This window comes from Bos mutus, chromosome 21 (assembly GCF_027580195.1).
Source record: "Bos mutus isolate GX-2022 chromosome 21, NWIPB_WYAK_1.1, whole genome shotgun sequence".
In the NCBI taxonomy this organism is placed as follows: Eukaryota; Metazoa; Chordata; class Mammalia; order Artiodactyla; family Bovidae; genus Bos; species Bos mutus.
Window position 1 is genome coordinate 54,025,600 of NC_091637.1, and position 22,849 is coordinate 54,048,448.

The window sequence follows — 22,849 nt, forward strand, 5'->3', positions numbered from 1 at the left end:
AAAAAAAAAATGGGTCTTTCTTGGTTGTTTTTCATTTTGGCAACTATGATGAAAGATTTGGTCTGTATGTAATATATTTTATTACTAAGTGAAGACAACAGTCCCTCTAAACTGATGTTGCCATTGTTTCAGACAATTTTCACATTATTATGCATTAAAACGTTGAGAAAATTAACATTATGGGATTAAAAGTATGGCTAGTATTGTGACATTTTCCATTTTCTCCACATTCAGAAATGTTACGGAGAATTTACCAGTTACTAAGTAGATGAGAGGGCTTGGGAGAAACTATAAACAAAGGCATGGCAGTTGCCTATGTTGTAGCACATGGAGCAGTGAGATGATTCTCCTCTTACGTAAAATATATAAAGTGTTTCCTTTTATATATCAGTTAATGCCAAAAGACAGTGCCTGGGAAATTTCTCACTTTTTAGATTTTCAGCAAATACCGTGTCTGTTTAGGACCCAGGTTTATAACAGGTTTGCTTCCAGCTGCAGTTGAGGATGATTATCTGTGGTTGTGAAGATTTAGGTTACTGGGGCATGTAGAGATCATTTTTTAGTGTTTTACTTCATATTTGTTGTGGTAGGTCAAGCACACTAAACAGGATACACGATTTTAATTTATTGGCATTTAACAATGTGCAGAGTTTAGAAGATTCTATCTACCAATGTGTGTGTTAGTCTTTTTACCTGTTTATATGTATGTTGAAAATATTTAACATGAGTTACATGTAATAAATTTTCAATATTGAATTTTTCAAGTTAAGACATGAAAATTAAGGCATTTTAAATATCTATGGTCTAATCAGAATATCTTAGAAATATATGATTAATTGGTACTGCTTTTTACACAGGAGAACACAAAGTTATACCTCAATTTACTTGAAATGGAATATAGTGGTGACCTCAAACAAAATGAAGACAATATCCTAAATTGTTTTGACAAAGCTATACATGGTTCATTACCTATTAAAATGAGAATTACATTTTCTCAGAGAAAAGTGGAATTTCTTGAAGATTTTGGTTCAGATGTTAATAAGTAAGATTTTAATTATATATTATCTATTTGAACAGTAAAAGAACATTGATTATTTTGGATGGGACTTTGATGATGAGTACAAAGTAGTATATTGTTAAATTTTAAATGTTTCCTAGGTTCTTTTTTTCCTTAGGTATATTTGGGGGTAGATTCAATTTTGCAAACATTTATGTGCTTAATAAGAGGACGTATGGTTTGTCTTTCCTTCAGAACTATTTTCAGAATCTTAGCGTGGTGATTTTAAACAGTGAGCAGACGAGAGAAGGCAGGAAGCAGGAATTCTGTGAGAAAGGAAGTGAGTGAAGGAGTGAACCCTGAAACACAGAAACATTTAATATATAGGTCACCAAGGCTGTATGTGGTTAATCTGGAATAGGAGTGCAATCTCAGATTGGAGAAGAGTGAGTGTGGTGCCAAGATCATGCCTAATGACCTAATCTTCATGCATTGTAAAAAGCTAAAAGATAAGGGTGGTAAGAGTTCCCCCTAGGGAAAAGTACAAGTTTAAGATTTAAATTTGCAAAATAGAGAGTAGAAATACTGATGAGAACATTGCTGCCATTCCTTTCTTACCTAATTCTAGTATAAAAATAACCTAATAGAAATACCCTGATTCTTGTTAGGCAAGTGTGTAAACATTTTTGATGGCTGAGTAAGATTTTAATTAAACTAGAAACATTTAACATGAGTTACCTTTTAATACAGTTGTATATGTGTGCTTGGCATATTAAATGTTTTATAATTACCTAATGCGAAACATGTTGACAGTCTACAATGAGGGGAAGAGGTACTGTTCTCTTTATAGACAAAGAGGCTAAAGAAAAATTAGGCAGTTTTTCCAAGGTCACTTAGCTATTACTTTGTGCAGCAGGGATTAGAACCTACTTCAGGGCCTATGTTCTTAACCACCTTATGTGGTAGTTAAGAAGATACCTATATGTGTCCTTTTTGTTTTGCACTGAAGAAAGTATATGAAAGAAATGGCATATGTAATTCCATTTTTTAATCTAGGTGGATGGTATGGTGATACATGTATGTATGTGAGGTAGTGTATAACTATTATGAAGACTGTGATCTCTTTGAAACAGAGGCTTTTTGGCAACTTTCACAGAAGAGGTGGGATTTCATTTAGTTGTTACTGGATTCTGATAAGCTTTGTTCAGTCACTCAGTAGTGTCTGACTCTTTGCGACCCCATGGACTACAGCACACCAGGCCTCCCTGTCCACCATCTCCTGCAGTTTGCACAAACTCATGTCCATTGAATCAATGATGCCATCCAACCATCTCGTCCTCTGTCATCCCCTTCTCCTCCTGCCTTCTATCTTTCCCAGCATCAGAGTCTTTTCCAATGAGTCAGCTCTTCACATCAGGTGGCCAAAGCACTGAAGCTTCAGCATCAGTCCTTCCAGTGAATATTCAGGACTGATTCCCTTTAGGATGGACTGGTTTGACCCCCTTGCAGTCCAGGGGACTCTCAAGAGTCTTCTCCAACACCATAGTTCTAAAGCATCAATTCTTCAGTGCTTAGCTGACAAACTAAGGAGAGGCTATAAGTGGTGAAAGCAAATGAAAGTTCATGTAAAATACATCTTTTACATTGGATTGGAGGGTCTCATGAAGCAGTGAAAACTTGATGCTAAATGTGCTGTATTAAAAGCTAGACTGAGTTCAGAGCACATGTGGTACATGGTTGACAGTAGGAAGCTGTTAAGAGTTTTGACTGAGATGAAATGACATATTTAAATTTGGCAGTAATATACAGACAAATCTGAGATGCCAGTTAGGCCCTTGCGAATAGAGTTGTGGAGGGTCTGAGTATCAGGTCTGTTGTATTTGAAATTTAAAAAAGGGAAATGTTACGGAAAATGAGCTGCTTAGATATTTAGATATCACTGTAATGAATTAATAAGAATTAATGTTCAAATCAGACAAATATAGGCTTAAATCCTAGCTCTTAATGTTTTATATTCCTCAGTATCCAGATTCTCTCAAATGAATATTGAGTGTCTTGTTGCCAACCCACAATCTGACTCTTTGCGACCCCATGGACTACAGCACACCAGGCCTCCCTGTCTATCACCAACTCCCAGAGTTTACTCAAACTCACGTCCATTGAGTCGGTGATGCCATCCAACCATCTCATCCTCTGTCGTCCCCTTCTACTGCCTTCAATCTTTCCCAGCATCAGGATCTTTTCAAATGAGTCAGTTCTTCGCATCAGGTGGCCAAAGGTTTGGGGTTTCAGCTTCAGCATCAGTCCTTCCAGTGAATATTCAGGACTGATTTCCTTTAGGATGGACTGGTTGGATCTCCTTGCAGTCCAAGGGACTCAAGAATCTTCTCCAACACCACAGTTCAAAAGCGTCAATTCTTCGGCACTCAGCTTTCTTTATGGTCCAGCTCTCAAATCCATACATACCTACTGGAAAAACCGTAACTTTGACTAGACGAACCTTTGTTGGCAAAGTAATGAATGTCTCTGCTCTTTAATATGCTGTCTAGGTTGGTCATAACTTTTCTTCCAAGGAGCAAGCATCTTTTAATTTCATGACTGCAGTCACCATCTGAAGTGATTTTGGAGCCCAAGAAAATAAAATCTCTTGTTTCTACTGTTTCCCCATCTATTTGCCATGAAGTGATGGGACTAGATGCCATGATTTTAGTTTTCTGAATGTTGAGTTTTAAGCCAGCTTTTTCACTGTGTTCTTTCACTTTCATCAAGAGGCTTTCTGCTTCTTCTCTTTCTGCCATAAGTGTTGTATCATTTGCATATCTGAGGTTATTGATATTTCTCCAAGCAGTCTTGATTGCAGCCGTGCTTCATCCAGTCCACCATTTCACATGATGTACTCTGCAAATAAGTTAAATAAGCAGGGTGACAGTATACAGCCTTGACGTACTCCTTTCCCAATTTGGAACCAGTCTGTTGCTCCGTGTCCAGTTTTAACTGTTGCTTCTTGGCCTGCATACAGATTGCTCAAGAGGCAGGTCAGGTGTGGTCTGGTATTCCCATCTCTCTAAGAATTTTCCACAGTTTGTTGTGATCCACACAGTCAAAGGCTTTGGCATAGTCAATAAAGCAGAAGTAGATGTTTTTCTGGAACTCTCTTGCTTTTTCGATGATCCAACAGGTGTTGGCAATTTGATATCTTGTTCTTTCTGCCTTTTCTAAATCCAGCTTGAACATCTGGAAGTTCATAGTTCACGTACTGTTGAAGCCTTGCTTGGAGAATTTTGAGCATAACTTTACTAGTGTGTGAGATGAGTGCAATTGTGCGATAGTTTGAACATTCTTTGGCATTGCCTTTCGTTGGGATTGTAATGAAACTGACCTTTTCCAGTCCTGTGGCCACTGCTGAGTTTTCCAAATTTGCTGGCATATAGAGTGCAGCACTTTCACAGCATCATCTTTTAGGATTTGAGATAGCTCGACTGGAATTCCGTCACCTCCACTAGCTTTGTAGTGATGCTTCCTAAGGCCCACTTGACTTCGCATTCCAGGATGTCTGGCTCTAGGTGAGTGATCACACCATCGTGATTATCTGGGTCGTGAAGATCTCTTTTGTATAGTTCTGTGTATTCTTGCCACCTCTTCTTAGTATCTTCTGCTTCTGTTAGGTCCATACCATTCCTATTAGTCACTTAGTCATGTCCAAGTCTTTGTAACCCTTTGGACCATAGTCCACCAGGCTCCCCTGTCCATGAAATTCTCCAGGCACGAATACTGGAGTGGGTTGCTGTTCCCTTCTCCAAGTGTCACTGGTAATAGCCTATTAAATGTGTACATATGCAGGCTGTTGAGGGAAGTTGAACATGTAAATATCAAGTTGAACATGTAAATGTCAAGGTCATTTTCAGAGAAATTTTAATATCTGTTCTCTTTCAGAGAAATCTGTGTTCAGGTTTATGATTACCTTAAAAAATAAGGCCATCTTTGTGTTTCTAAGAAATATTTTAAAAGTGATTGCCTGGTGGTCCAGTCTGGGTTAGCAGTCAGTGCTCAAAAACAGGAAAAAGAAAATTACAAAATCATTGATTTTATTTTTTATTTTTAATTTTTTAAATTTTATTTTTAAACTTTACATAATTGTAGTCAGTTTTGCTTCAAGTGACATTGTTTTTGAAGTTGTAAGTTCCAGTTGAAACCTATAATTCATAGCCCATTAAATTTTTTAATTAAAAATTATCTTTTTAATCAACGATAATTATTCTGAAATTTTTAGTTCTCATTCAGTTTATCACGTAGCCAAAGTTTAAATATAGTTTATCCTAACTGGTGGCAGGTGTCTTCAGTAAGCATTGTTAAATTAGATCTCAGAAGTACACAAATTATAGAACTGTCAGGATTCAAGGTTGTACTAGAAAAAAAGTGTCAAGGTCACTGTCTTTGTTGTGTGATACAGCTCCTTAGGCCCTTCCCATGTGTTAAAAATAATAAACACACAGGTCTTGACCAGCATCCCCTCAAGCTCTAGCCCACTGTAGGGCAGAGAACAGGCACTTTTTCAGTATCTCAGTCAAAAATCCTGGGACTTACTGATCTTGTTTTGGGTCATATGATCACCTCTAAACCAGTTATTGGTCAGAGACATCTAGTAAGGTAATTGGCTGGGCCTCTATCTCTGAAGCCTCATTTGAACCACATGGACTGAGAAGGAAAGTGCAAGGCAAGCAAATAGAAAAGGTAGTTAGGGCTAGGTTTGTCTGCTTGCTTGTTTTTTCTTCTCAACGATGTTCATTTCTACTTGCCTTTGTTTCCGAGTGGAAGTAATTTGAAAACCTAAAAGTTTTAAGTTCGGCTTCTGTGTATTCCAGTGGATTGTTTCTCCTTCCCTCACAGGCTTTTGAATGCTTATGATGAACATCAAACACTCCTAAAAGAGCAGGATTCTTTAAAAAGAAAAGCAGAAAACGGGTATGTAACTTGCTGCTGAATCAGGAAAGGAGGCTTAAAAGAACACAGTTCATAGTGGAAATCCCTTTAAAAGTAATTATTACCTTTATGTTGTAATTTTTTTTCATGATTTGAAATCGTATGAAACAGTGTAGCCAAGAACTTCAGATTTGTACAAAGGTGACATTCGTCCATTTGTTAAAGTATTTGTCTATGGGAGTTCTGAAAGTTTCCATTTTGATCTTTTATTTAGATCAGAAGAACCAGAGGAAAAGAAAGCACACACAGAAGATACAACTTCGTCATCTACACAGATGATTGATGGTGATTTGCAGGCAAATCAAGCTGCATATAATTATAGTGCCTGGTATCAGGTAAGTTTACAGTTATAATTGATTTTTTTTTAATAGATGTTACTAGAAATTATATATATATAAATTAGGATAGTCTTTTTTTTTTTCCTTCTTTGGGGGAAGAAAAAACCTCTCTACTTTTGATCTGTGTGCAAAATACATTGTCTTTTTCAGCAGTGAACACATGCTTGTTTTCTTTAAATAGAAACCTGCTTTAATTAAATTTTTATATATGGAACTCATATATAAAAGTCATAGCTCTTGTATGCTGATACGTTTGCTTTTTCTTTTCAGTACAATTATCAGACTCCTTGGAATTATGGACAATATTATCCTCCTCCTCCAACCTGATAAGAAAATAAGATATCAGATGGAGTGTGTGAAAAGTATGATAGTATTTTTTTTAATGAGGGATGTAAACAGTACAAGCTTGTTGTATTTGATAACTTGTCTTCCCTGTTTCTGTGTAACATGGTTTGTTTAGTAATAGGGGAAAATGTCACTTAGTAGCTTACCACAGATACTATTTCCTACCATTTATAAAATTTACTTTTTATTGGAGAACTATTTTTTTGATTTTTTTGCATTAAGTGGTCTAGAATTCTTTTGCAATGCATTTGCAACAGAGTTTTGTAGCCTTAAGGGTAGGAAAAAAACTGACTGCAAATCATGTCAGTGTAGTATAAGATTTTGAAAACACATAAGGGCTGGTTATTAAGGATTTACCTCCTCTTTAAAAAAAATGGATTTTTAACCTTTGCTGACAAGATACTGTCTGTGTGTTTTGATTATCCTTGTGAATTTGGATCTAACAGCAGAAACAATGCCTGTTAAAATATTGTCTTGGAATAGAGATAATAAATGAGGAAATGGAATGTTTGCATCCCTTTGAAAAAATGAAAATCATATCAAAACTATGTTGTTTCAGGAGACTTTGTATTTGGAATAGTCATGTTAAACTTGTGAGCAAGCTTTCATTTTGATCAAACTGATCATCTTCATTTTTGTAATAAAACTGAAGACTCATCCAATAATTGTTACGGATTTATTGGGGGGGATCACTTAAATTTATATTCATCATGCTTAGTGGTTTGTTTTAATATTAAATTTATATTCACCATGATTCTGAAGTATACTTCTCTTGAATTCAGCTGTTACCTTCTTGACAGAATTTCTTAAGTTTTGTAACCTTTTGCTTCTTCTCAATCTCTGCTTTTGCCTGCCTTATACAGAAATATTTAAATATTTTAAGATGAGTGTCTCTGGCAAGGCTGTCCAGACAGATTTACCATTACTCCCTTGGTTTGGTGAACTCTTAGTACTGGTTAACCTAATCACAACATTAATATATTTATACCACACAAATCAAGACATTGAATACATTTTATTGAGCCTTTTAGTTTACAACATGAGGTAAAAGGCAAATCAGTTCTCTTTAAGTGATATTTTACACAACTGTAGTAAAATATTTTAAAGTTCAAGGGTTTATAATGGATTACATTTCTTAAAAGTTGAAGGATCAAGTAAACATGTTCTAACTTGAATTTTCCAGTTGACTCTTCGCTTAACAATAGTAACCAGTTCTAATTAGATACATAAGTTTCTTCATGGCCATGTTTTATTGTTGATGGTTTCTTAACTATTTCAGTCAATATCGACTAATTCCACTTCAAAAATAAGTTTTGCGTTTGGTGGAATTCTGTTGAAGAAGTTAAGGTAAATTTGATAGAAAGTTGCCTCTGTCCTCGCTCCCAATAATCTTTGTCTAAAATTAGAATTTTAGATATTGGTAATTAGCTGCACAGGGAGGGCTTTATAGTTGACTCTGGGGCTGCTGCTGCTGCTAAGTCACTTCAGTCGTGTCCTAACTCTGTGCGACCCCATAGATGGCAGCCCACCAGGCTCCCCCGTCCCTGGGATTCTCCAGGCAAGAACACTGGAGTGGGTTGCCACTTCCTTCTCCAGACACAGGGGCTAGTACATGCAAACCAAGAGTTTCCTAAAACTATTTTTGAATGGAGGTCAAAACCTGACAATATAGGTTGACTAGATAAATTGAGCTTAAACTAGGATCTTCCTGCATCACTAGGTACTCCCAGGTTAGCCACTACTTTATGAAGACTGCTACTCAGTACCTCCCATCCAACCCCAAAAAGTGATTTCCGTTTAGCTGGTGTATACGTTATATTAAAGTTCATATGAGGTATAGTATTGGATAGTTGCTGTGAATTTTCAGATGTTGAGTTTGGAAGAGTTATCTGACTGATCTTGAGATACTTCACATGAGACTGTGGGAGCTGCAGCTGGCCGTGGGATTTTGATAGGCTGAGAAGAAGGCTATTGTATTCCCAAGTAACTGTATTAATAACTGATAATACTAAAAAGGACTTCAAATTTCCTCCTCCCCTAAACTTATTCTAACTGGTCTAACTAGTCCATTGGAAATGGAACCAACAACTAAACTACCTTCCCACTTAGCTACTGGGTTGTTCTGCTTGTAACAGATTAGAATCATGGCTCTTCTTTTTTATTAATGTTCATACTGATGTTGGACCCATGGTCTTCATTTCACAACTGGTAATCCCCAACATGTGTTCAATTTCTAAGCTTTGAGAACCCAGTTCAATTGCCTGAAATTACACAGTAGCATAAAATCACCATGAGTCATATTTGAATTCTACAATTTGCTACAGTTGTTTATATTGAACATCTTACTCCTTGAAATTTTTCAAACATTAATAGTAGCTTTTCAAAGACAGAAACTTAAATCTCAGTTTAAGTCTTGAAAATTAAGAGCTTAAATAGGAAGGGGAAAAAAGATTCTAGCTCAAGCTCAGTAGAAAACGCTGTCTATACTGGAGGTGTGTTGACACACAAGCATCTAAATATCAGAAGACTGGTCTGGACATGTTCTCTATTCTAGAGGTTAATAACCTAGACAGCATCTTGCATGCCTTCAAGTGATCTTCAACTGTTTTTTTCTTTTAATTACCAAGGAAAAAAGGATACTTGGCATCAGGCTGTCCTTTCTTTCCATAAGCCCATTCTGGTTCAATCTCCAGTCGAGCCTTTTCTCCTTTACTCATAGTCAAGAGTGCTTCATCCCACTAAAAGCGAGAACATCAAATTAAAACTAATGATACTTCACAAAAAAATACATGCAAAACCAGAAGAAAGGCAAGATTACATACAAAGTATTCTGTTACAAGACTTCATTATGTCCTAAGGTAATGTCCTTGAGTGAGCCCCTAAATCTGTGTCCTTCATTGTCTCAATGAGAAAAAAAAAATTTAAGGACATATTAAACAGTTTTTTAGTATAAATACTTGAAGTCTTGAAAATGACATAATGTCATTTTGTACAAATTTGGATCTTAGGCCAAATTATCAAAAATAAATCAACATAATGGAAGGATACAGAATGTATTAACTTATATAGACTCTGTTAAAATGTAACAGTTATATAAGCTCAGATGATACAGATTTGTCACATACTGGAAGTTAAGAATTTAGTTGAATAGAACAAACTTACAGTAAGCACATTAGTTATAGGAACAGAAAAATAGCTCAACTTGATATATCAACTTGGTATAATCAGGTAGTAGTGAAAGTGATTTTTCAACTAAACCTTTAGTTTCAAGATGTTGTACAATCCATTTTGGGCTCTGGATAAGATTGAGTAGTATTTTAGGTCTTAACGCAGTACAAAGAATAACACATTGAGGGTTCTCGTAACTGCACTTAAATAGGCATTTTTGTTATTAATGTTCTGAATACAAAGAATTTAGAACAATAAGCAGACCCTAACATGACAGCCTGATTCAGTTGAGGATGATGATCATCAGCTCTACTTTCTCATCTCCTTTTGTGCACTGCAATGGTCAGCATAGCTCAAGCCTAACTTTCATTTTTCTCAGTTTCCTTCTGTTACCTCTCACACATAAGGGTGGGTAAAGGGATGCTTATATTGGAAAGATTCTTCTTTTGGTGTTTGAGTAAATTGTGAGAGGTGAGAAAGCTACAGGAAAGACTCCTCAAGCTTCTGTCAGTACTCAGTGGAGCAGGTATTTTACGTTTCTGAATCGTGTGTAAGTGGTAACAATAGATACGTGACATTGTACAGGAATCAGACAGACAGATTTAGGAAACTTGTCAGTAATTCTGACAATTACTTCATGGAAAAAAATAATAAAAGGGGTAAGCATGGAAGGAAATAATATTTGAGTTTGTACTATATTACATGCTTTAAGTTATACCCATTTAATGTTTTAACAACCTTGGGGTAGGCTGTACTGTATGAAACCCAGAGAACTTAACTTGTGCCAGCTCAGTTGGCAATGCCAGTGAAGTGAAAGTCAGACACAGTTGTGTCTGACTCTGTGACCCCATGGACTACCCAGTCCATGGAATTATCCAGGCATGAATACTGGAGTGGGTAGCCATTCCATTCTCCAGGGGATCTTCCCAACCTAGAGATTGAACCCAGGTCCCCCACATTGCAGACGGATTCTTTACCAGCTGGGCCACCAGGGAACCCCTTGATATGAAACCCCAAAGTTTGTTTTTATTGTATCCCCAAACCTAATTCTGAGCGACTTCACTTTCACTTTTCACTTTCATGCATTGGAGAAGGAAATGGCAACTCATTCCAGTGTTCTTGCCTGGAGAATCCCAGGGACGGGGGAGCCTGATGGGCTGTCATCTCTGGGGTCGCACAGAGTCGGACACAACTGAAGCGACTTAGCAGCAGCAAACCTAATTTATTATGTTACGCCACAGGCAGGATGGGCCAGAATATATACTGGCTCATGGCCAGTTTTTACTTACCCCTCGGATAACTTTGCCTATCCCAACCTTAAAACTTAAAGGCTTGGCATTTTTCTTCTTCTTTGAACCTGTAAAACAGATTTTCCTTATAATCAATGATGAAATTAAGTTCCAGTTGAAAAACATAGTGATTTAAGTCTTGAAATTGATTTCAGAACTTACCATGCTATGCATCTGAAAATAAAAATTCAGAAAGCCAAATAATTCATCAAGAAAATTTTGGATGTAAAAATAATTATGGTCTAAAGGAGGGAGAGGGAAAGGACCTATATTACACCATTAAAATAACACTATTCTGCCTTTTACATTAGAATACAAATGCCTGAATTTGGGGCATTAAAAAAGATTAGACCAAAAGGTCTTTATTTACATGCAGCCAACACGTAGTGAAGTGAAAACCTCTTACTAGTATTAATAATTTACAAATGCAAAAAACTTCTGGAAAAAAAGTGACAGCCAAAAAAAAGGTACTGCCAACACAGATGTTTTGCATGCCTTATGCCAAAATGATAAAATTACATTCAGACTTACTCGTTTGAATTTGAGACTTACTTGTTTGAATATTAGTATCAAAAACAGTCCCATCTTGTAGTGTTCCTGTATACCAGCAGTGAACAACATCTCCCTTTTTGGGAAAGTTGGTTTTATCTCCTTTTTTAAGAACAGATTTTGTATATTTTGGTGGACCCTAGAAACAAAAAAAACAAAACACAGTTGTTAACTCATGTCCTTTTTTTAGAAGGAGGACAAAGAGAATACTTAACACAGCCAACTGTGACCTAAGTCCAGTCAGAGTTTCACAGATTGGGTAACAAACTATTTTGCCTCTGATTGACCTCTCAAGTTAAAAAATTCACTGTCTCATTTTAAGTCTGTGATGAGAATATTAGTAACTGTTGTTCAGTTGCACAGTTGTGCCCGACTCTGCTACCCCATGGACTGCAGCACACCAAGCTTCCCTGTTCCTCACCATCTCCCAGAGTTTGCTCAAACTCATGTCCATTGAGTCGATGATGCCATCCAACCTCATTCTCTTACCCCATAACTAGCATATCTGTAATTTCAAAAAACTTCCAGCTTCTTTGGAAACCAGTGTTCTTTTGATAAGATTAATTATGCATCAAACAATACAGTGAACCAGTTATTCCCAAGGTCAGAAATATTACAGGGATGTCACTGGCAGTCCAGTGTTTAAGACTGCATGCTTCCACTGCAGGGGGCATGGATTCAGTCCCTGGGTCAGGAAGATCCCCTGGAGAATGAAGCAGTAACCGACTCCAGTATTCTTGCCTGGGAAAACCCATGGCCAGGAGCCTGGCGAGCTACAGTGCATGGGGTTGCAAAGTCAGACAGGACTTAGCAACTAAACAACAGCAACAAAGAGCTTTCAGACAAGGTTCTTTGCATTAAGATAAATAAAAGGTAGAGATAAATATAGATATCATGTGCTACGGGAACTTCTGACTTACATAAACAGTGAAGTCTGGGATGGTAAAAACTTCGGAGAAAGTGATGAGCCCAAGACCTGGGCCTTGAAGGGGACACAGAACTGACAAACAGAAGAAATTGAGAGAAGAAATACACTAAGCAAGAAATAAAAGTATGGACAGTTTACTGACAATGAGCAGACATTTGTGACCGAAGAATATTTCTATAGAAGTAGTAAATATGGAGCTGGGCAGGGGCCAGACATTGGAAGGTTTTGTAGGCCAGAGATGCAATCCAATAGAAATAAGAGAGTCACAAATGTAATCTTAAGTTGTCTAGTTGCCACATTAATATTTCAACATATAATCAACATTAAAATATTGAAATATTTTATATTCTTTTTAAAAAATCATACTAAGCTTTGAAATTTCATATTTTATACTGAAGGCACACTTCAATTCAGAGTGGCCACAAAGTGCTCAGCAGCCGTATGTGGCTAATGACTATTCTGGACAATGCAGTTCTAGACAGTACAGAACTACTGAAGATTTCTTGAGCAGGGTGAAGTTTGCAAAATATTTTAGAAAGCTTATTACTAGAATAGCTATTTGGGGCTGAATGATGAAGAAAGAGACTGAAGGCAGATTAGTGACTTTTTCCACACTCCAGGTCTGAGGCCTTGGAAGGCCTGAGAATCAAAAAGGAATGGATGAAGATTTGAAAGAGATGTTTGAGAGCCTCAGATCTGAGGGAGACATGAGAAGGAAAAGAAAACCAATTCAGAGAGCTTTTAAGCTGGGAAGAAGAGAACAGTTACAACTGTTAGTATGTATGTTGATATTCTGGTAGAAGAGAACAAAGGGGTATATAATGAGAAAGGAATAAGACAGAGTTGAGAATTTGTGTGAAAATATCAAGAAGTTCATGTGGGCAATGGATGGGGGATTGAGCAAGGGATAGTATAAAAGTTGCTGAGTAGCAATGAAACTAGAAAACATGCTTAGCTGATTTTAAGAATTTATACAAAGCCCAGTAAAAAGTTTTATACTTCCATTTCTTCACAAAGCTTGCTCTGCAGTCCCAAAGTATGAAGAAAGGAAGCAGACAGGAGGGACCAGTACAGTACTGGCCCAGAGGTTATGGAACCCAGGCACCAGGAAGACAGTGAGAGTACATGAAAAACAGGGCTCATGCTGACCAGTGAAATGAAATGAAAAGAGGTCTTGAAGAAAAGGATATAGTTTAGGACTCTCATAAGATCTCTCTAAATTGTCTCCAACCCTTACGACTTTTAACTCAATCCCTTGATATATTATCTGCCACCTCATACCTCCCTCCCTCTAATTTTCTGGAAGATAATCTATGTTGCCAATTGCTTTTGTAACCCTTCTAGTAATTATTACACTTTGTTTACCTTAGTAGCTGCAAAAATTTTGCCCAGTATATAAAACGTTTATCAAATTATTGTTGTCACTGATACTAACACTGCTAGGAATGAGTGAGCTTAGTTACTAGCAAGATATTATCAAAAGTGGCAAGATAATAATTTAGCTCTCGTGAAGCTTTTCTAAGAGCTGTCCTTAGCTCTAGAAAGGCTGTCCATTTGCAGAAAGAGTTTTATCTGGTATTTGGTAACCTTGTTACCAAAATGAAAAACCTGGGTTGGGAAAGATGAGGCAGATAAACCCACATCCCGCAGTGAGGCTCGAATTAATTACTTCCATTGCCAAGGACATCATGTACATTAGAAAAAGGCTAAAAATAATCAAAAGGAAGTTTCTTTCACTCAGTCCAACTTGGCTATAGAATAGGATCTTAAAATAGCTCTGAAAGCTCAGAACTTCTGGCCAGACACAGAGGCAATGTAAAATACAAAGTTAGAGGTATTTCACAGGAAAGGCTTACTAACTGTAAACCATTGGTTCTTAGGGTTTTTTTCTTACTGAGTACACTAAAGGGAGAAAACACATTCCAAATCAGTGTTTGGCTCACTGAAAGTGGCCATATTCAACCCCATCTTATTATGAGAAACCAGTGCTGTAAAGCAAATACTTTTTCTCATTCACCTGAGAAATAAAGTAAGAATACATTATATACAAACCTCATCCAGAGTCTCTTCAGACTTGGTTTCTTTGGGTTTATCTTCATTAAGCTTCACATTTTTCACCTGCTCAGACACTTTACTTATACTTTCAGTACCCTTGAAACGCTGTAAGGGAAATGATCTGATGTTTATCAGATTCATTCTGGCTAAAAACAAAACTCTTACGGTAAGCATTTTAATCAACAAATTATGTATCTCAAACTATCTCACAAAATAAATTCTGAAACTGATACCCTTTAGAAAGACCAACTCAGACTCAGAGGTATGAATACTATTCAATTAATTCTTTAATTTTTTTTGTGTGTGTGAAAGGTGTTCATTTCATAGTTAACATATATCAGGAAGAATTTCTTGAAATCTGCTTTTTTAAAGGCTCAGTGTAGATCTAACTTTAAATTATTAATGAAATGCAGCTGATTTTAGATTTATAACTTTTCAGCATCCTTAAGAATTTGCTAACTTAAGCTTCCAGGGAATTATTTTTAAAAAATCTGTTCTTATTCAAAATATCAAAACATCCCGCCATATGGCAGATTAGCCATGCTAAATTTGACAATCCATTTATGATTATAGTTAAGAAAAAGTGCAAGTGGAAAAACATCACCATAATCTGCAAGTAAATGCATTTAAAACTTCTTTTGGGAATAAAATATCTAAAGTGATACAATGATAAGTACTCACCTTACTTTCGAAAAGATGGTTATAGGCTGTAACCAAATGGTCCTTATTAGCTGTCTTGGCCACATTTTTAATGTTACCTAGTAATTTATGTTCTGCAAGAAACTGTAAAGAAAAAATTTTGGTCAGTCAAAATAATTTCCCTCATGTAAGAGAGGGTGTAAAACTAGAAAATGAACTTTTATGTTAGCAATTATGAAGCAAGTATGTTTTCAATCATACTACTGATAAATGAAACATTTTATTTTATACTGTGTGCATGTGTTAGTCACTCGCTCTGTCATGTCCAACTCTCTGCAACCCCATGAACTGTAGCATGCCAGACTCTTCCGTCCATGGAATTCTCCAGGCAAGAATACTGGAGTGGGTTGTCATTACCCTTCTCGAAGGGATCTTCCCAATCCAGGCATCGAACCCATGTCTCCTGCATTTCAACTGGATTCTTTACCATCTGAGCTATCAGAAGCCCAATGATAAATGAAACCATTATATTTTATACTCTACTTCGTAACAAAAACAAGATTTAAGGAAGGTTAAAAAAAAAAACCATACTGTGTACATATGAGCACACTTTTAACAGCAAGCGCATTTTGGTAACTGGGCAAAGCTACTCCCAGCAGGATGTTACTTGGCCCCTGCCCTGGGAGCCTCTAGTCATGTTGGGTTTAGCTATCTTGACATACATGTAACCCAGTCTTGGCACACCCAAAAGCACTGTTACACAACTCTGGATACATAGTGTTTGAATGTATAGGCTGTGGTGTCAGACCATTTAGGTTAAAATCCTAGCTGTCTGATTTTAGACAAGGGATTAAGCTGTCTCAAAGGCTCGGTTTCTACATCGTGCTGAAAGATCAATAACAGCATCCTATGTCAGAGGCTTCTTGTAAAGATAAATGTAGTAATCCATTTTCAGTCACACAGAAGAACTCAATACATATTACCTATTTGACTTATAAAATAATGTATTTAATCTAACAGAATTCCATTTCTCTCAAATATAAGACTAAGTTGTCAGATGAACACCAAAATACCACTACTGAAATATCAAATCATCAAAGTCATGTACCTTCATCTTGAAATCGTGTATTTCATCTACTCTATTATTTCAGTGAAATATGAATTGGCTTAAGAGAAAATAATTCCACTAAAATGGTACAATAGTATAAACTGGTATCTCTGAGGCATGTTCTTTTCATTTAACCCTTGTTTCCCCAAACAGTATAGTTCTTGCTGTACATGTTGTAAAGTATTTGCGGATGTCAGGATTATCAATCAGGAGTGTGAAGCAAGAGGGACAATAACTGGATCAATATCTCTCCTTCGAAATCCTGCAAAATTATAAACTACAAGCTTCTCAAAAGAGCCCACATGCAATTTTTCTAAATGAAGTTTAGGAATTAAGTTAAAAATGGTTGGGATACTACATTTAGACTGTGGCCTTCATTTTCCCTATGTGGGAGATGCTGAGGGCACACAAATTTGTACAGTCGTTCAGCAATTTAGATATCTGTGCTAAATCGCTTCAGCCGTTTCGGACTCTTTCCGACCCTATGGACTGTAGCCTGCCAGGCTCCTCTGTCCATGGGAATTCTTCAGGCAAGAATACTGGAGTGGGTTGCCATTTACTCCTTCAGGGCATCTTCCTGACCCAGGGATCGAGAACCCGCGTCTCTTAGGTCTCCTGCATTGAAAAGCGAGTTCTAATTTAAGATATGAATGATATTAATTTCCGAAGAAAAAAAAATCCGTCTGACAAAAATAACTTTTGACTACAGAGGATGGTTAAAATGGAGACTGTGCTGAAAAATGCGGGGCGTAAAAGTATGAAGAATGTCAAATAGATTTCTTAGTTTATAACAATAGGAGACCACTGTACACAAAATACGCGAATAACTCCCCTAAACATGAGTGAAAAGGTCATTTGAAGGGTCGGTATTTTAAAAGTTAATCTCCAAACTATACGTTGTAAAAAAAAAAAAAAAAACAACACACACTTATTAGTGTTGAGTGTTCGGTAATCGATGAGAAAGGCAAATCGCAATCCTAAATCTTTTCCCTAGTAATATACACTCCCCTCCAGGGATCTCAACCAAGCCTCCAGTCCTCGGGCTCCCATCTCAACCCCCAGTATCTCCTGGGTTCCTTCTCTTTCAAGGCCTCCACCCTCACTCAAGGATGTCAGTAAGGTTCTAAATCTCCGATTCCTGCGTGCCCCAAAAGATAAAGCTGCTCCACTCGCCCAAGCAGGGCCGGCCTGAGGGGCGGGAGCGCGTCTCGGCAGCGTACGCGGGGCCGCTCCGGCCTTCAGGCCGCGGGCCGCTGGAGAGCGAGGGCGGGGGCACGGAGGAATAAGGAATGTATGGGCATCTACGGGGGGGTGAAGTGTCCCTCAGCCGCACCAGCCCGGCCGCCCCGCCAACTCCGGTACCGAATCTGAACCGTGATCCTGCAGAAACTTGATAATGTCCTTCTTGGGGAGCTGCTCGCTGCGCAGCTGCTCCACGGTCCAGGCCCGCTGCGGAACGGCCGCCGCCATCTTCCCCCGCTGCCTCCGCTTTACTGAGCCGGCCCGCCTGGCTTCAGCATCGCCCCGCCCCATGGGCGTGGCGCGAGTGCCACTCGGAGCTCGAGGGGGCGGAGTCACCGCGATACCCCGCAGGATTGGGGCCAGTGTTTGAGCGACGTCAAGGCTGTGCTCTGCGGGCCTCTTTGTTGAGTCCCCGGTAAAACCCGCTGAGGTGGCCGCGAAGACTGACTCCGCAGAAAAGCTCAACATATCGTCTGTTCACAGTTGGGACCCTTGTGAGGCGACGACCGCCGGTGGTAGCGATTGTTTACCAGCCATTACCCACACTTGTATATTACCGACAAGCTGCTGTGCACTTAAAAGTCGATAATCTGTTTGAAGAAAACAACAGTATTCAGGCGTCTAATCTCATTTTACCTAGTTCTACCCTAAAAATTCACACCTGAATTGGCTCAGTCCTTGTCCATCAGAACAACCTATTTCCTACCACTTCCCTTTTAAAACTCACACAAATGAAACTAGAAGAGCAACCTGTTCCCTTTCCCTTCCCAAATACAAACACACGATAAACAGTTTGTCTAAAAGCAAGTCCAGACACATGACCAAATAAAACGAAGTAGAGTAGCTACACACAAGACGATGCTTGCTGATGGTGGTGATGAGGCGGGTGACATTGTTAGTGGTCCAGGTAACCTCATGATGTGTGTGTACTTTTCCTCAATATACAAGGAAACAAATCTACAGAGGTTACTCAAAGTATCCAGGTTTAGAGTAGAGAAATCCAGAATTGTATCCAAGTTGGAAGTAGAATTTCTGCTATCGCTAGAGTAGAAAAATATCACCCAGACGCTGATTTTACTGCTGTATATCGTTTATGAAGATGTAATGATGGAGCATCAGGACACTTTTTTTCCTTCGGAATGTTCCAACGAATATCAGGACCAAACCATTCACTTCCCTTTAAACAATAAAAATATTAAGATAGGAGGCTGCTACTCCTGAAAAAGAGAGCTGGCATTTTGTTTTCTCAGTCTGGATAAAGAAATCAGAGGTGTTATTTAATTTTGTATAAACACTTTTGTTTTTCACCTCATCTACCGATTTAAAAATACAGCCAACAACAAGGAATAAGGCACGTTAGACGCTCAGTAACGTTAAATTTAAAAAAAAAATGGGTATGCATTGTTTCAGGACCTCAAGGTTATTTCAGTTCAGTTCTGTCGTTCAGTCGTGTCCGACTCTTTGCGACACCATGGACTGCCGTAAGGCAGGCTTCCCTGTCCATCACCAACTCCCTTATTTACTATATCATTTTAAGCAATATCACTTTACCCATAACGCCAGGACATATAATCACTTATTGGAAATGGAACCCAAATTTAGAGTCGGTACAAAAATTGACAAGGGGACAAAATTTAGAGTAACTCCACGATAACGCGCATGCGTCTCCTAGTGGACCGCGGGGTTTCCGGGAAGACCGCCAATCATATTCCCCACGCAAACTCAGTGGCTGCACTTTGAACAGGATAAACTGGCCTCAGTCCCGCCCCCTGGTTCCTCTGTGTTTTTTACGCGAAGGTAACCGATGGGGATTGGAACGGAGGCTGTTGAGCTGCAGCAGCTGCTGGCGTCTGAAGGGAGCCTTCTGTGGTCGTCGGCCTAATGAGCGGACGGCAAAGAACGCTTTTCCAGACGTGGGGCTCGAAAGTTTCTCGGTCCACTGGGGCTCCTACTTGCAACTCTGGAACTGAGCGGCCTCAGAGCACAGGCATCTCCAGGGCGCGTTTTCCTGCAGTGGCAGAGGCGGCAGGGGCGGCAGAGGTTGAGCCCGAGTCAGACGATGATGTGTTGCTGGTCGCGGTGTACGAAGCAGAGAGGCAGCTCAATCTAGAGAATGGCGGGTTCTGCACCTCAGCGGGCGCCCTGTGGATTTACCCTACTAATTGCCCAGTGCGAGACTACCAGCTGCACATCGCCAGGACCGCCCTGTTCTGCAACACGCTGGTCTGTCTGCCCACCGGGTTGGGAAAGACCTTTATTGCCGCTGTGGTCATGTACAATTTCTACCGCTGGTTCCCTTCTGGCAAGGTGGTTTTCATGGCCCCCACGAAACCCCTGGTGACACAGCAGATCGAGGCTTGCTACCGGGTGATGGGTATCTCGCAGTCCCACATGGCCGAAATGACAGGTATCTTAGAAACAGTGGACTAACTTGAAATTAAGAGCTGGGCACCCAGGGGAAAGCACGTGTTCTGATGGAACTAGCGCCAAAGGAATTCCAGACCCATGTGGAATAGACCCCAGATCACAGTATGCTTATTTTACTTCTGTCTTGAAACATCATCTCCTTGTAGCAAGTCCAGCTCTAATAGGGTTGCTTTATTCAATCTTCAGAGAATTTCTGTAACTTGTCAAAGCATTTTGAAGTGGTTATGTGTGTATACCTCATTGGTAAGTGGAAGTGAGGTTTTCTGCCTTTCTTGTTCAGAAGGATTTCCCAGGTGAAGAATTTTCTTCTCTTTAAGTATTATGTCATTTTACAAGGATTCTCTAAAGGCAGTCTAGGTGTGATTTTCAGTATAAGCCGGCATTGACATCTGGACCACAACAAAGCTTTAAAATGTTGCTTTCTCATATTTGTCAAATTAGCACCTTGGAAGCAGATCACCAATGCAGGAATGCATTCTGAAAATAGGCTAGGCTGTTTACATGTTACAGGTAACAGTCTGAAGTGTAGAATGTGTGATGTCACTTTTTTTTTTTTTACAGGATCTACTCAAGCTTTCACCAGGAAGGAAATCTGGAGCAGTAAGAGGGTTCTTTTCCTTACGCCTCAAGTCATGGTAAATGATCTTTCTAGAGGAGCTTGCCCAGCTGCTGAAATAAAGTGTCTAGTTATCGATGAAGCTCATAAAGCCCTTGGAAATTATGCTTATTGCCAGGTAATCTTGTTAAAAATATTTTATAGTGTAAAATATTGTTGTAGAGCATTTTGGGGAATACTTTTTAATGATGGAAGTTACTGATGGCATTATTATTATGAAAAGCTTTATACCTATTATCCCAACAGATGGTGATAGAAATACTTTCCTTCATCTGTTGAAATCAGTGTCTCTCTCTGCTTTTTTTTTTTTTTTTTTTTTAACTTTAACAAGACCATTAGTGTCAGATGTAGATGATGAGAACCTCCTTGATCCAAAGTAGGGTATGGATGGAGACTTGAGACTAAGATAGTAGTCAAAAGATTGGTAGTGGATACACATTGTTATTCCCTGTCAGGTAAAACAGTAACTGAGTTACTGTTTTGAAAAATGAATGACATAATGTATGTAACATACCTACACTGCCTTCCAGTTAAGTACTATGAGAATATAAAGTACAAAAGTGAGGAGGTGGGATATGGCTGGAGAGGCACTTAACATCAGGTCATGAAGGCATTTGTATTCTGTGCTAAGCAGTTTGAATGCCTTTTGTAGGTCTTAGGGGATGTAGATGGTAGAGACTCACTGAAAAATGTTTAGCTGGGGTGATACTTAGGCCTTAGGAAGCATCACTATGAACAAAGCTAGCAGAGGTGATGGAATTTTCAGTTGAGCTATTTCAAATCCTAAAAGATGATGCTGTGAAAGTGCTGCACTCGGTATGCCAGCAAATTTAGAAAACTCAGCAGTAGCCCCAAGACTGGAAAAGGTCAGTTTTCATTCCAGTCCCAAAGAAAGGCAATGCAAAAGAATGTTCAAACTACCACACAATTGTACTCATCTCACACACTAGCAAAGTAATGTTCAAAATTCTCCAAGCTAGACTTCAATAGTACATGAACCAAGAACTTCCAGGTGTTCAAGCTGGATATAGATAAGGCAGAGTAACCAGAGAGCAAATTGCCAACATCTGTTGGATCATGGAAAAAGCAAGAGAGTTGCTTTTTGGACTACTTCTTTTGTATCTATCTCTGCTTTATTGACTATGCCAAAGCCTTTGACTGTGTGGATCACAGCAAACTGTGGAAAATTCTTTAAGAGATGGGAACACCAGACCTCCTTACCTGTCTTCTGAGAAATCTGTGTGCAGGTCAATAAGCAACAGTTAGAACCGGACATGAAACAACGGACTGGTTCCATATTGGGAAAGGACTACATCAAGGCTGTATACTGTCACCCTGCTTATTTAACTTATATGCAGAGTACATCATGCTAAATGCTGGGCTGGATGAAGCACAAGCTGGACTCAAGATTGCCAGGAGAAATATCAATAACCTCAGATATGCAAATGAAATCACTATTATGGCAGAAAGTGAAGAGGAACTAAAGGGACTCTTGTTGAAAGTGAAAGAGGAAAGTGAAAAAGTTGGCTTAAAACTCAACATTCAAAAAACAAAGATCATAGCATCCAGTCCCATCACTTTATGGCAAATAGGTGGGGAAACAATGGAAACAGTGACAGACTTTATTTTCTTGGGCTCTAAAATCATTGCAGATCGTGACTGCAGCCATGAAGTTAAAAGATGTTTGCTCCTTAGAAGAAAAGCTATGACCAACCTAGACAGTATATTAAAAATCAGAGACATTCCTTTGCCAGCAAAAGTCTGTCTGGTCAAAGCTATGGTTTTTCCAGTGGTCATGTATGGATGTGAGAGTTGGACCATAAAGAATTCTGAGCGCCAAAGAATTGATTCTTTTGAACTGTGGTATTGGAGAAGACTCGAGAGTCCCTTGGACTGCAAGATCGAACCAGTCAATCGTAAAGGAAATCAGTCCTGAATATTCATTAGAAGGACTGATGCTTAAGCTGATGTTCCAATACTTTGACCACCTGATGCAAAGAACTGTCTCCTTGGAAAAGACCCTGATGCTGGGAAAGATTGAAGGCGGGAGGAGAAGGGGATGACTGAGGATGACATGGTTGGATGGCATCACCGACTCAGTGGCCATGAATTTGAGCAGGCTCTGGAAGTTGGTGATGGATAGGGGAGCCTGGCATGCTGCAGTCCAT

At 38.8% G+C, this 22,849-nt stretch overlaps 3 protein-coding genes and 1 non-coding gene across 12 annotated transcripts in view; 3 read left to right on the forward strand and 1 right to left on the reverse strand.

Annotated features, from left to right (window-relative positions):
- Positions 1–7,414, forward strand: part of PRPF39 (pre-mRNA processing factor 39) — a 35,027-nt gene extending 27,613 nt beyond the window's left edge. For all 5 annotated transcript variants that reach the window (XM_005892588.3, XM_070358797.1, XM_070358795.1 and 2 more), the window contains 4 exons: positions 858–1,042; positions 5,885–5,959; positions 6,192–6,312; positions 6,586–7,414. In XM_005892588.3, coding sequence (XP_005892650.1) covers positions 858–1,042; positions 5,885–5,959; positions 6,192–6,312; positions 6,586–6,642 — 438 coding nt within the window. In that variant the 3' untranslated portion in view covers positions 6,643–7,414. The remainder of the gene's footprint in view (positions 1–857; positions 1,043–5,884; positions 5,960–6,191; positions 6,313–6,585) is intronic.
- Positions 38–123, forward strand: LOC138984521 (small nucleolar RNA SNORD127). The gene has a single exon (XR_011461810.1). It is a non-coding gene; the product is annotated as a small nucleolar RNA SNORD127 (small nucleolar RNA).
- Positions 7,415–7,656: 242 nt separating the features above from the next.
- On the reverse strand, positions 7,657–17,916 carry FKBP3 (FKBP prolyl isomerase 3). The gene is made up of 7 exons (XM_005892590.2): positions 17,759–17,916; positions 15,331–15,432; positions 14,647–14,754; positions 11,670–11,805; positions 11,118–11,185; positions 9,301–9,398; positions 7,657–7,990 (listed from the first exon to the last, which is right to left on the reverse strand). The coding sequence occupies exons 1-7, from the start codon at positions 17,864–17,866 to the stop codon at positions 7,936–7,938; spliced, it is 675 nt and encodes a 224-aa protein (XP_005892652.1). The 5' UTR covers positions 17,867–17,916; the 3' UTR covers positions 7,657–7,935.
- Positions 17,917–19,190: 1,274 nt separating this feature from the next.
- FANCM (FA complementation group M) overlaps positions 19,191–22,849 on the forward strand; it is a 108,979-nt gene continuing 105,320 nt past the window's right edge. For 2 of the 5 annotated variants that reach the window (XM_070358800.1, XM_005892591.3), the window contains exons 1-2: positions 19,193–20,045; positions 20,627–20,799. In XM_070358800.1, the coding sequence (XP_070214901.1) occupies positions 19,520–20,045; positions 20,627–20,799 (699 nt within the window). In that variant the 5' untranslated portion in view covers positions 19,193–19,519. Of the gene's footprint in view, positions 20,046–20,626; positions 20,800–22,849 lie in introns of all 5 variants that reach the window. The other 3 variants (XM_070358801.1, XM_070358803.1, XM_070358802.1) reach the window with 3 other exon arrangements.